General features: G+C 43.3%; 1 protein-coding gene across 7 annotated transcripts in view; it reads right to left on the minus strand.

The window, feature by feature from the left end:
* Positions 1–14,413, minus strand: part of ELMO1 (engulfment and cell motility 1) — a 536,725-nt gene that overhangs the window by 424,305 nt on the left and 98,007 nt on the right. For 5 of the 7 annotated variants that reach the window (XR_006298577.1, XM_043589269.1, XM_043589266.1 and 2 more), the window contains exon 2: positions 9,778–9,925. Coding sequence is in view for 6 of the 7 variants with exons in the window: in XM_043589269.1 (XP_043445204.1) it covers positions 9,778–9,855 (78 nt within the window). In the remaining variant the exon portion in view is untranslated. Of the gene's footprint in view, positions 1–9,777; positions 9,926–10,066; positions 10,283–14,413 lie in introns of those variants that run through there. The other 2 variants (XM_043589270.1, XM_043589267.1) reach the window with 2 other exon arrangements.

Consider the following 14,413-nt stretch of genomic DNA (forward strand, 5'->3'; position numbering starts at 1 on the left):
TGTCAGCACAGAGCAAAATTCAGGGCTTAAACTCACAAAATGTGAGATCATGACCTGAACTGAAGTCAGACGCTTAACCGACTAAGCCACCCAGGTGGCCCTTACCATTTTTAAATGTACGGTTCAGTGGTATTAAGTACATTCATATTGTGCATTCTATGTGCTATGTGATCTTAAAGTTCTGAATTCAAAACTTATTTTGGGTTCAGTTGTCATTTTAGCTCACCAGGCTGTCAATATTTAAATGTCACAGGAATTATGGGTTTTCAGGCTACAGAACTGACTTTAATGCAACTAAGTAGAAGTTTGTATTATTGGTTCCAGTCTTGCCTGGAACACAAAAAGCTTGTGCCAATCTGAAAACTCATAACTGACTGCTAGTGGTTACCATTATTAAGCAGAGTGTTGAATGATGATCTCACTGAATCCCCACAATGCCAGGAAGGATGTATGAATACTGCCAATTCTTTCTTACAAAGCAGGAGGCTTGCCCCCAGTCACACAGCTCTCAAGTGGCAGCCCAGACTTTCAGGCCCTATCAGTCTGCCCACTGCCCATGCCTATAAGCACCAAGTCAAACTGCCTTACCAGTGTCCAGCCTCAACAGGATGTCTCATTTCAGGTGGTTCCTTCTGGAGTAACCTAGGCCAGTGGCCACATTGCCCCTCATTTTTAAAGAAATACCATCTTTGCTTTCATAACACAGTGTGTCCCTGGAAGTCACGTCATTAGTGGCTGGAGCAAGCAAATTTGGCAATGGTGTATGTGTCTCCTCAAATCAGACTGGTGTTAATGGTTGGAACAATTAGGGAGGAGCATAAGAGATGGAGAATCTGAAAAAGAACTACTTAACAAGTAAGGTAAGTTAAATAAAAGCAAATACTACACGATATCACTTACACATGGAATTTTTTTTTTAAATCAAACTTACAGAAACAGAATAGAAAGATGGCTGCCAGAGACTGGGGAGGTAGAAGAAATAGGCAGATGCTGGCGAAAGGGTACAAACTATCACCTATAAGATGAATAAAGCTTAATGTAAAACATGGTGACTACAGCTGATGACAGTGTATTGTATAATTGAAATGTGCTAAGAAAGTAGAACTTGAACATTCTCACACACACACACACAAAGATAAATATGTGAAGTGATGGGTATGTTAATTAACTCTATGGGGGAGAATCCTTTCACAGTATGTATATCAAATCACCATGATGTACACTCTAAATATCTCATAATGCATGTCAATCACACCTCAATTAGGCTGAAATAAAATTTTTAAAAAAGAGCTACGAAACAGATTTATGGTTTAGTAGAAATGGCCTGGGTTTTAGTATCATGCAGTGTTGGATTCAAATCAGTAGCTTCCTAGCTGTGTGATCTGAGGCAAATTAATGAACTTGTGAACAATTATGAACTAGGATATCTAAAGTCTTTTTGGGGGATGAAATACTCCATTGCAAGGCATTTAACATACTGCCTGGCATATCGTATGTGCTCATCAGATGGCCCATGCTATTATTTCTACTGCTACTGTTATTATTATGTACAGAATGAGCAAAACTCCAATGTCAAGCACAAAAATTTAAATGTGCTTTATGCAATTAATGAGCTTTAAAAAGGTCTTGGGTAGGGGCGACTGGGTGGCTCAGTCGGTTGAGCGTCCGACTTCGGCTCAGGTCACGATCTCGCGGTCTGTGAGTTCGAGCCCCGCGTCGGGCTCTGGGCTGGACGCCTGGAGCCTGCTTCCGATTCTGTGTCTCCCTCTCTCTCTGACCCTCCCCCGTTCATGCTCTGTCTCTCTCTGTCTCAAAAATAAATAAAAACGTAAAAAAAAAAAAAATTTTAAAAAAAAAAAAGGTCTTGGGTAAATCAAAGTTATACATATTAGATTTTATCTTAAATATCTACAGAGGGGTGCCCAGGTAACTGAGTCAGTTAAATGTCTGCCTTTGGCTTAGGTCATGATCTCATGGTTCATGGGTTCTCCGAACCCCACCTCGGGCTCTGTGCTGACAGCTCAGAGCCTGAAGGCTGCTTCGGATTCAGTGTCTCCCTCTCTCTCTGCCTGTCTCTCTCTCTCTCTCTCTCTCTCTCTCTCTCTCTCAAAAATAAATAAACATTAAAAAATGTAAAAAAAAAAAAAAAAAAAACCATATCTACAGAAATAGGATAGCTAAGGGGAAAATGCAGGCAGTCATTTTGTACACACTTGCCTGAAAACACATCATGTAGGTTTCTCTTAGGGAAATAATATCCCCGACCATATATAGGCAGAGGATGCTACTACAATTTTTCTGCTAGGAGGATGGAGAATATCAATGGTTTATTCTCATCCTTACTGTTCATAGTTCAAACCTAAAGTAGATACACACAGAAATAGAGATCGATGTAAGGGATCACAGGGTACAAATACACGTAAAACACAAGCTGACTGATCACCGGGAGCATATAATCTACTTCAAAAGACATGGGTACACTAAAAAAATGTAAGCAACATTATGTGCATACTATATTAACTGAATAAAAGCTACAGGCAAAGAAAATGGTATAAGAAATGAGAAGGATGGAAAAATAACTGCATTATAAGATACTCAGCAAAGGTTCGAATACAAAGAAGGCTCTGGGCAGTGTTAGCAAAGCCAGGATTTAAAGGAATGAAGGGCTGAACAGAAGCAGGAGGAATTCAAGCAGGTTTACTCTCAGAAAGAAACAGCAAGAAACGAACCACATACATGCATGTGCAGGGACATACTTCTAAAGGGGAAGCTTCTATATAGCAAGATGGTACTTAAAAATTGCACACAGCAGCTTTGAACCCTGGTCAATACAAAGATACCTTGCACCCTGGGTAATATGAAGGGAAATCATGGAGGGGACATCAAGTCAAATTAAAGAATCTGACTCAAGGGGCACCCGGGTGGCTCAGTTGGTTAAGCATCCGACCTTGGCTCAGGTCATGATCTCACGGTTTGTGAGTTTGAGCCCTGCATCGGGCTCTGTGCTGACAGCTCAGAGCCTGGAGCCTGCTTCGGACTCTGTGTCTCCCTCACTCTCTGCCCCTCCCCAGCTCATGCTCTGTCCCTCCCTCTCTCAAAAATAAATGAACATTTAAAAAAAAAAATTTTAAGAAAAACTTAAATAAGTAAAGAAAGAATCTGACTCAAGTCTTAGGATCACTCAAGAATCATCCATGACTTACTTTTTTTTAGTTGTGTTATACTCTCCTCAAACAAAATCTTTTGCAAAAGCATGCAAAAATCAAAAGGCCAATATAAGCTGCTGTTGCAGGAGTGAGTGTGAAAAGCCTTCAAACACACTGCATACACCCCTCACCCTTGAAGCATTTGGGAAGGATTTGAGAAGGATCCTTGAGAATGATCCAACTAAGGTTAAAAAACCATGCGGGGCACCTGGGTGGCTCAGTCAGTTAAATGTCCAACTTCGGCTCAGTTCATAATCTCATAGTTTGTGAGTTGAAGCCCCACATCGGGCTCACTGTTATCAGCATCAAGCCCACTTCAGATCCTCTGTCTGCCTCTCTCTTTGCCCCTCCCTGACTCTCACCTGCTCGCTGGTGCTCTCTGTCTCTCTGTCTCTCTGTCTCTCTCTCAAAAATAAACATTTAAAAAAATATATGCATCTCTCCCCATCATTGTTTCTGGGCCTGAACATGATGCATAACAACCTTCCCAAGGGCTTGTCCGGTGCACAGATATTAGAGATGACCCAGACCCCTTGCCTGCTGGGATGGCTTGGGCTAGCTTTTCCTGAGTAGAAGTGGGCTTTATTTCCTTGTATGGACAGGATGGAGTCTGTACACTTGGGGTTGTGAACAACACATCTAACCCATCCTTCTTCTACCTGAAATAACTTCCAAAAGTTGGTAACTCCTATCACACCACCTTTCTGCAGGCTTACATCTGCACAGTTTCACCAATCACTTGCTTGTATTCTGCAGGCACATGGAGGCTTATATAGAGGAATAACGTATCTATCAAATGGAGAAGACCTGGTGGCCAGCCAGCAGGGGCACACTGGTGACAGAGCTGGTGTTACTTAGATAGAAGTTATACTTCAAGCCAAGAGAGAACATGGAATCTAGACAAAGAGTATCAGTAGTAAACACACAGACCAGTGGGCTAAGCACTGAGGCTGGGGCAAATTTAGAAAGGAGAAAGTCGTGGAACCATGAAGGAAACTCACAAAGACTAATCAGACAAGGAGGGAGAATCTCAGGACTGTAGCTTAATGAAGAACAGGGAGTTTCAAGAAGATCAGAATAAGCAGCTTTGCCAAGTGTAACCAAGACAGCGAGGCCAAGCAAGGCGGAGGGAGGACCACTCGATTTAGCAAAGCAGAAGGCACTGCAGCCATCAGAGAGCAGCTCCAGGGAGAGGAAAGTTGTTACTCATTCTCAGATTAAGTAGATACTGACACAGCACAGGTGATGGTCTATACTGACAACATTTAAATCAACTTAGAATGGAAAGACACAACCTAAATTACACGCTAGCAAGAGAGTTACTAGGTCAAGAGAAGGGCCTTCCAAGGCAGGAACAGAAGAGCTTATTGGTGAAAGCAGAGAAGAACAGAACAATTGAAGACAACAGTGATGGGGCAAAGCCTCAGGTAAGGGGAAAGGACGGGTTAGAACACAGGTGCAGCCAGAGAGTCGGGGGATGGGACAGACTGAATGGCCTGGGACAGGGGCAGGACCATCCCTTCCCTCCTCTGCTGGCAGTGGGTGCGGGTGTGGGGTGGGAAGAGGATGGCAGGAGACAAGGGCATCATGAGATCCTGGAGGCACGCAAACCCATAAGCAGAGGACTTGTAAGGCGCAGACAGGAGTGGTGGCTTTCTGGCCACAGTGCACTCCTTGGAAAGGAAGGAATGTGGGGCAGGGCAGACAGGAGAAACTAGAGGCCTGAGGCGCACATGTGGGAACAGAATATCTGCTGCCCAGAATGCTGGCACGTGGCCAAGAAACAGAAGAAACTATCAAGGAGAAGTGCTAGGGAGCCAGTGAATATTCCACAGCACAACTGGCTGCATGTCCAGTTAGCCTTCTCCCTTATTACTAGGTGATGCCTCCCACTTACCCTTTAGTTGTCTCTTGTTCCTAAACATTAAAAACATTAGGCAGGAGTGCCTGGGTGGTTCAGGCAGTTAAGCGTCCGACTTGGGCTCAGGTCATGATCTCATGGTTTGTGAGTTCGAGCCCCACATCTGGCTCTCTGCCGTCAGTGTGGAGCCTGTATGGGGTCCTCTGTATCCCCCTCTCTGCCCCTCACCACCCCCCCACTCTCTCTCAAAAATAAACATTAAAAAAATTGTTTAATAAAAATAAAAACATCAGGCACAGAAAGAAGGAGAAAGCCAGGGAACCATTCTTGACAAAGAGCAGGTAAAAAAGAAAACCAGCACATCTCATTTCCTAGTCTAAGGAGAACTTGCTTAAACTGGCAGAAACAGGGCTGCCTTTATGGAGTAATTACTCTGAGCCAGGCGATGTCCTACATTCTTTTTCACACATTTTCTTTAATCTTCACAAGAATCATGAAAGTGCAAAATTATTATGTCAGCTTTGCAAAATGAAGATACTGAGGCTCAAAGAGGGTAACAGAGCCTCTCACAAATATGGGGGCTCCGGGGCCCCATCCAGGTTTCAATGTCCTGGAGAGTGTACTGCATTGCTTAGGCCACACTAACTCTCAGCAAACGCCTCTCGTCAGAGTGTCGAGGGTTCTATACTCTTGATTGAGAAAAATAAGCTGTTCAGAAAATAGTAAGTTAACCAGGACAGGGGATGGGAGGCTTTAAGGCTCAGTGTGTCCAGACAACCACCGACTGGTGGCTTCAAGTGGCCCCTGAGGGTGAAACTCAGCAACAGACCATAAAGGCCAAAGCAGAAGCCGCCAACGAGATAGTTTACAACTCCTCTGACGGCTTCCTATGGTATGGCAAACTCCTCTTGTAAAAATCCCATAGGGGCTTTTCCTGCTGAGTGGAAAGGCAGAATTGTCTCTTCACAATTTGGAGAGAAAACAAACCAGTCGGCTCCGTGCAGACATCCCCTTGAACCAAACAGGCATCAATAGAGCAAAGCTGAGCAGAAATGTGCTCCTTCTTCCAGTTACTCATTAATTAAATATCCATTGATTAAGGACGGACTGTTCTCCAGGCACTAGAGAAACTGCACTCAAAGATGAAGCAATTTACAGGCTCATGACGGTTTCTCACGAGCCCCTGGATTGGGAGGTGTGGGGGCCCCTGCATCAACCTCACTTAAGTGTTCCTCACAAAGCAGAGGAAGGGCCCCACCCCTGGCGACAGAATCAAAATCTCTGCAGCTCGGCTGGAAATGTGCATTTTTCACAAGCTCCTTGGGTGATCCTTGGGCACGCTCAAGGTTGAGTCCGACCACCGGTTTAAGGTGACAGGGACAACACAATGGGATAAGCGGAAGGATACTCAAGGTTTCAGGAGAACACGCGACAGCAAAGCCCCAGAAATAACCTTTTACTGAAATAGTAGCTACCCAGGGTAAAAAGAAACAAAGAGCTTTCTGAACAAAGGTAGCCTGCCACAGGAGAGAGGCAGGTTATGCGACCCTCACTGAACAAGGTAAAAGATCAGAAGAAAAGTCCAAGTACGAATCATGGCTCAAGTCTTTGTTGCATGTGCAAATACATTTCCAATTCTTGGGCCAATTTCTGACCCAATCAAGAAACAACACCTGACGCCAGCACTGCCATGAGTCTCTCACTCCCATCTCAGTAGCTGCAGGGCAATAAGGGGTTAGGTTTCTAATCCTTTGTGTAGTCTCCATATGGCAATACCACAAGGCCCACAATTTAGCCAACTGTTTAAAAGTTCAGTCTTCAGAGTAAGAGAGACCTGGGTGTGTGTCCTGGCCTCATGAATTGGCAAATCACTTAACTTCTGTGAACCTCATATCTGCCTTTGGAAAACCGGATCATCACCAAGAACGAGACAAGGAAACACCAGGTGCCTCCTGATACAATGCCCCGAAGAGGACACAGCATCATCTCTCTGGCATTTCACCTGATAATGCAAAACCTGGGAAGAAAACATCAGAGAGACCCAAACTGAAGAATATTCCACAAAGCTGTCCTGTACTCTACAAAATTGTCAAGGCCACAAAAGATAAAGAAAGACTAAGGAAACATTCCATGTCAATGGAGACCATCGGGACAGGACAATAAATGTAATACATGAGCCTGGAGGGATAAGGGATCTTATTGGGACAACTGATGAATCTTGAATATGGACTATGGACTTTGAATTAGATGATAGTTTTGAACTACTGTTCAATTTCCTGGCTTTTATAAAGAGACTATGGTTATGTAAAAGAAGGATTTTGTTCTTACACTGAGTATTTAGGAGTAAAAGGGGATGATGCCTCTAAGTCACTCTCAAATGGTTCAGAAAAAAGCTATATATTAAAAAGAGAAAAAATGGAGAAAACAGTCACGCATATGAAGCAAAATGTTAATACTTAAAGAATCTGGATAAAAGGTAGACAGAAGTTCTTTGTACTAGTCTTGCCATTTCTCTGTTTAAAAACTGTATTGAACTAAAGTTACTGCTCAAAACTTTCAAGCCATGAAATAACAAGGAAAGACTGAAGAACTGTCAAAGGCTGGAGGAGAATGAGGAAACATGACGACTATATTACAATGTGGTTGGCATTCCTGGATTAGATCCTGGAACAGAAAGAGGACATCAGTGGCAACACTGCTGACATCCAAATAAAGTTTGTAGTTTAGTTACCAGTAATGTGCCATTGTTAATGCCTTCATTTTGGGAAATGTACCAGTTATATTAAGCATTAGGGAAGACTGAGTGAAGGGGTTATGGAAACTCTCAATAGACTCTTCACGATTTTTCTATTAATCTAAAATTGTTCCAAAATAAAAAGATAACTAAAAAATAAGTGTTAAGACACACACACACCAAAGGCCATCCCCAAAGGCAAGAACAGGACACTGACTTCACAAACCCCTAAGAATGTGTATCAGGAGCTATTGCCTGATAGCAGAGGTTCCCGGAGCCACGGCAGAATCAAACGGGAAAAATTTACTAAACCACTGACTTAGAATCACTTGAGGTAGAAGCCCCAAGAACATTTAAACAAGTACCCCAGACCTGGGGTACCAGGGATCCAGCTCAGTACTTCTCAAACTTAACTAGACACAGGAGTTCCTAGAGACCTAGCTAAAATGCAGATTCTAGGTCAGGAGATCTGGGGTAGGTTCTGAGACTTTGCATTTCCAATGAGCTCCCAGGTGAAGCCCGAACCAACCGTCCTCAGCCACACATATGGAGAAGGCAAAGCAACAAGACAGAAGAGGCCTGCCTGGGTTCATGTCCCCAGAGCACCAACCACGCCAGCCCAGGACTGCCATGTGGATGTAAGAGGTCAACTCCCCTTTGAAGCCGTTGGTTCTGTTAGCCAGTAGCAAACCTAGTCCTAACTGTATTTAGTCTGCACCAGGTAGTCCCAAGCATATTTTAAAATTCAACTCACCTCCTCTCTCGAACAGCACATGAAAAAGGACAAACATCTGTTACCTGACACAAATGTATATAAAACTACCGGATGGGCTTCTCTACCCACATGGGTTGCTTCTAGAGCTCCACAAAAACTGCCTCGTAGAGCAGTTAAAATGACAATGATGAGCTGGACCGATGACACCTTTGTTGACAACAATCCTAAAATTTTACCCTTCCTCAAATTCACACTCAAGCTCAACTGATTCTGATTTGACCGTTATAATTTATGTCAATAGTCTTTTGGATCCACACAATGCCATACAACTCTTACAGTATTCTTCAACCAGATAATAATATCTGACCAGGGGAAAAAAATTTATAGATCATAATCATAGAACAGTACTGAGAACATATATAAAAAGTGGAGTTGCCATGGTAGCCTAATTGTGAAAATATTAAAAGCCACCTAGAATTCTATGGTATTTGTTTTATGAAACCCTAAGTGTACATAAGTCTCAATCTTTTTTTTTTCCTTAAATTATTTGCTCTAGTAACCTTCCTGAGATAACCTATAATCAAATCAAATCAAATCAAATCAAAGCCACACCGTAAGACTGTTGAGACCCAAGCTAAAGGAGGCCTTTAAAGGTAGGGCCATATTAAAAAATCTTTTCAATATTTTTTCATTCATTAAATACGTATTGAGGATGTATTACATGCCAGACAATGCACTAGACAGACAGTGCATTTTACACTAATAATAAAATTACAATTAGCCGGGAGGCAAGCGCAAGCCCCTCTATACTAATTTCACTATTAAGCGGTTACTGTAATGTACTTGTTGGCTGCTTCTGCAAAAATCAAAGGGGAAAGTGTATCAAAAAATAAAGTTTCGTGTTGCCTAGGATTAAACAACCTGCACCTACTCATGAGCGCCTGCCAGGCAGGGCCGGGATAGCCTCCACTGTGCCAACTGCCCGGAACCTAAGCCACTGGGCCCTGCTGCCTCTCACCCAGCTTCAGACACAAACCCTGTATTCACACAATCCAAGTAGATGTTGAACGAGCATAAAAACCCCATCCGTCGTCACTGTATCTGGTACACAAAGCAAACTACACTGCAACTATTATTGCACAGATTTTTCAGCACAGCCAGAGAGAGAAAGGAGGACAAAAGAGCTAACCAAAGTCTGTGAAAATTCCAAGACAGAAAGAAGACTGAAGAGAACCCCCAAACTGCTGCCAGCATGACTGACCTGATCGATTTCCATGAGTTTGGGGTAGGCGCCCGGCCATTCTATGGCCACCTTGACGATGTCCGCGGGGGGCGGCATGGTAATCCCAGGGAGTCCAAAGCTTATAGAACCGGGATCCTACAGTGCAGACGGCCACACGTGTCTACACCTAATGAGGAATGACAAAAAGAAAGAAAAGTTGCTCAGTGCCGATGCAGGGCAAATTCTGCTTCATCACTTCCTGTTTTCACTGGTGGTTTAGGTATGAGAAACGGCTCTGGGTATACAACACACAGGGCACCAACTGTACCTCCGGCTGCTCCTGAGGAGAGAAGACAGATGACAGGAAGGAGCCAATGCCCTAGAGTCTAAGCCTTCAGGAGACGTGGTCCCCGCAAGGGGCAGTTTGTCCCTTACCACGGGGTTTGGCTCCCAGTGGTGCCCACGGTCTGGATGAGCTGGGCTCACTCTGTCCAGAAACGCATGTAAACTTCTCGCGCTCAACAGTCTCCGGAAGAACAGATTGCCCAGGAAGTCATGGTCAGGAAGCAGCATTTCTTTAAAGTATTTTCTGTGTGTCACAAATAGAGCTCCGCACTATAGCAACCAGGATATCATGAGGAAGAAGAAATGCCCTGAGGTTCACACACATGCATACACACACTCCCTCCCCAAGGCCAGTTCACACACTGCGCCTTCAGGAGGGAGGAAAATTGACTGATGTGGATAGTGCGGCAAACAGAACAGACCTTGAATTTTCACTGGAATGAATAGTGTTGCTTTCACAAAAGAAGTAAGATTATCCTCTGCTGCCTCCCCTAGATTATTGGCCTGTTTCTTTAGGATGACTTTTTTAACTTAATATTTTTGAATGGATAACACATTCATGTGACTCAAAACTTAAATTTGTGTGTGTGTCTGTGTGTGTGTGTGTGTGTGTGCATGTGAAAATATAGTGGAGAATCTCCGTCCTCTTAAAGTTGCACATCCACCTGGACGAATATTCTACAACAGGGACTTGTTAAATAATTATGGGGTCTCATATATGCAAGCACAAGTAGCAAATCTGTACTGGGGTATTCCTCTTCATAGTCTCTATGCTCCTTTATTCCCTAGAGAATTCTATGGGCAAGGTATTATGTCTGTACCACATCACTTCAATCCCAACCAGTTATACACCCTAGAATAAGAATCATGAAAACAGGTTCTAATGTGAAAATAGACTGTGTAAATACCAGGTAACACTACCCAAAACAAAGAACACACAATCCTGGGGATCAAGAGAATAGATAATGAAAATTAAAATGCATTTTGAGCACCCTCCTCCCACCTCTACACAAAATAGTCTAGAATTACACTAAAAGAGGTCATCTAACCACCCAGGAATCAAAAGCCAAGGGTGCTTTTCTTCCCCTTTCACTGGTATTTATTCCTCAAAGACTGTTGAGACAAAACCTGTTGAACAGGTGAGAATCCAATGATGTGGCTCTCCCTGGGTCTCTGTGGAGAATAAGAAGGCAGCAGTGGACAAAGGAGCCATTGAGAGAGCCAAAAGGCTACAAGGAATCCCCTGGGAATTCATTTGACAAGTGTGATTAGACTTTATCAGTGTTACCCACACTAACAAACAGCACAGACAGGGCTCCCGCAGGGAAGAGTCAGGTGCACCATTTCAGAATGAATAATCCAGTCCACATTGTTATCCTCAGAAGTCCACATTTTATCCTCTTGAATTTATATTTCCGTGAGAGAACAGTTAATTTTATCTCATCAGAGCCACCAGCAGTAAAATGGAGTCTAATGTTGTCAAAATTGCCCCATAAATATAAGGTTCATAAATTTTGGTAAACAGCCTAATATAATAATTCTTATGCAAACTAAAATTTAAGACCCACTAAAGGGAAGTCTGTGCAGCTGGCTAGACACTCCAACCATTCTGCCTTGTAAGGTAACTCTCAAATCCCTGGAGGCAACTAGGAAATGGGTGGAGAATTCTGCAATGTCCCTGCTTGCCTGCTGATTGATTTACTTGATTCCATTTTTAACATGAAAATTCTACAACCTTAATATGCATGTCAAATGGCTTTGCTTATAGTTGAGCGAATTTAATGAGACAGAGGAGTTAGTTGCTTTTTATTTGGGAGTTAGTTACTAAAGTCCCCGTGTCAGTTACATGTGACTCCATAACCCTTGAGCAAGTTGCAATTTTCTTTATCATTCTGCTGAAGGTCTCCTTCTTAGCTTTAGGTCACGTTTCCAAGACAACAGAGAGAAACCGCTCTTGATTCCCATCTAGAAATCTGTCTGTCTCTACACATTGGTCTATGTCCAAAGTTCTTTATATCTCTGTTTGAAGCTCACCTCATTGTAGTCTCCTAAAGATCTGTTACATCACCACATGTTTTTCCAGTCAGCTTGATTAGGTCTTGGGAGCATAAAATTTCCAAATACCTGATCCTTCCCCCCCCCCCCCCCCCCCCCACCGAATTTCCCATATAGTTTTAGCTTCTGGTCCCTGTAATGGCTTTAAACCCTTTTATCCTATTTCTAGTCTTTCTGTTACACCAGCAAATCCTATTAAGAGAGGGGGGAAAAAATCAAGCCTATGTGGACATTCCTATAGGAGCTGTGTAATGGAAAAACTAACACACTTGCCCTGGTGAACTGTGTGCCCCCACAACTGCACTGAAAGAGGCTGACAGATGGGCCAGTAGAAGCCAAAAGGCGGATCAATGGGAAAGAAACACCAAACAGCTGGGTAAATGATTTGCTTCAACTCCTCTGTCCCTTCATTCCTCCCCAGGAAAGTTGCCCTCTGCCCACTGGCTATCATTATCTACTGGTGACAAATAATAGGTTTATACTGATTATGGGAATAGTGGAGAGGGAGCACGAGTCTCATATTTCAAATGCTCAATGCTCCCTTGTAGAAAAAAAAAAAATAGACAACCTTTTCCCTTAGTATTCAGGTTAGGTAAAGAGGGAAAAGGCCTAGAGGCACCTGAGTGGCTCAGTCAGTTAAGCATCTGACCCTTGATTTTGGCTCAGGTCATGATCTTAGAGTTCAAGGGATCCAGCACCACATCAGCCTCTGTGAGAGAAGGAAACAGAGAATCCCAAGCAGGCTCTGTGCTATCAGCACAGATTCTTGGGATTCTTGAGATTCTCTATCTCCCTCTCTCTCTGCTCCTCTCCCGCTCTCACTCACGTGCACAAGTGCGCATACACACTCTCTACTTCACATTCTCAAAATAAACAAACATTTAAAAAAAAAAAAAAGAGAGGGGTGCCGAGGTGCTCAGTCAGTTAAACATCCAATTCTTGATTTCAGCCTAGGTCATGATCTCACGGTTCGAGCTCCACGTCGGACACCACACTGACATTTCAGAGCCTGCCTGGGATTGCCTCTCTCACTGCCCCTCCTCACCTCTCAAAATAAATAATTAAACTTTAAAAAAAAGATTTAAAAAAAGAGAGAGAGAGAAAGGGACTCTGAACGTAGCACCCTTCTGAAAGTAATCTTTCATTCACTTTGTCCATCTGGAGAGGAAGGGAGAAAACCTATCCTCAGCTCTCTTAGGTTCAGTGCCTAGGTAGTGCAAACTAAACTAACAAAGGCAAGATTGACAGAAAGGAACAAATGAGTTTACTCATGCAATGTACATACATGCAGGAGAACTCAGTGAGAAGTAACTCAAAGGGGTGGTTAGAGCTTGGAGCTTACATACCGTTTCACACAGGGTGACAAAGTGTGGACAAGAGGTTAGATGAAGGCAAAGGGGTTTGGGCTCCTGAGGGATACAAGGGGTGGAATGGTGATTTGGAAATGTATGGTTAAAAAACAAGTTGTTCAGTTGGTTTGTTATGCAGTCTCAAATCCTTTCATGTGGTTAAGAGTGGTGTCTGGAGTAGTTCTCTTCCAGGTTTGGGAGAGGAAGATATCTTTACAAATAGAAATTTCCTTTATAGATCTAAATTTCCTTTACAAAAGAAACATTTATGCCCTGCTTTTAAGTAGAAATGAGAATGGCAGAGAGTTCCTCCTGTGCTGCTGTTTCTAAATTGATTTCAGCTCAAAACAATCCTTACTGCAAAGTGGCATCTTCTGATCTCCGTCTATTACTCAGGCTTTCCTGAGCCCTCTACTTTGTGCTTTGGAGGACACAGTCTTGCACGGTGCACTGTGCCTCAGGAAGGCCTACTTCTTCTCCTCTTCTTTGTACAACATCCTTCTTATTCCAAACAGAATGATACATCCCAACACCCTTACTGTCTAGGCCCAAGAATACAGTAAGAGACAGGTGCCTCCCACTTCACCTTATCCAGGATGCTATGATTCATCCATGCTTGCTGAACTCTGTCTTTGTTTCCCTTCTCAAACATGCATTAGAGGACAGACGTTCCTCTTTCCAAGTCGCATAGATGAGCAATGACTGACTGCCAGGGAAGACCATGAGAGCAGGGATCCTCCCCTGCACTGGAGGATCTGGATAGATCAATAGATGGTGGGAGTGCCATTTCAGAGTGTCTTACTCCATCAGGGAATTAACATCCATTCTGACAACAGCAGAGGCCAAGGAGGAAGTTTCATGGCTTCAGGAACAGGGGAACACTGTGCAAAACATAACCATTCAGAAGAAAGAAAGGAAGAAAGAGA

This window comes from Prionailurus bengalensis, chromosome A2 (assembly GCF_016509475.1).
Source record: "Prionailurus bengalensis isolate Pbe53 chromosome A2, Fcat_Pben_1.1_paternal_pri, whole genome shotgun sequence".
NCBI lineage: Eukaryota > Metazoa > Chordata > Mammalia > Carnivora > Felidae > Prionailurus > Prionailurus bengalensis.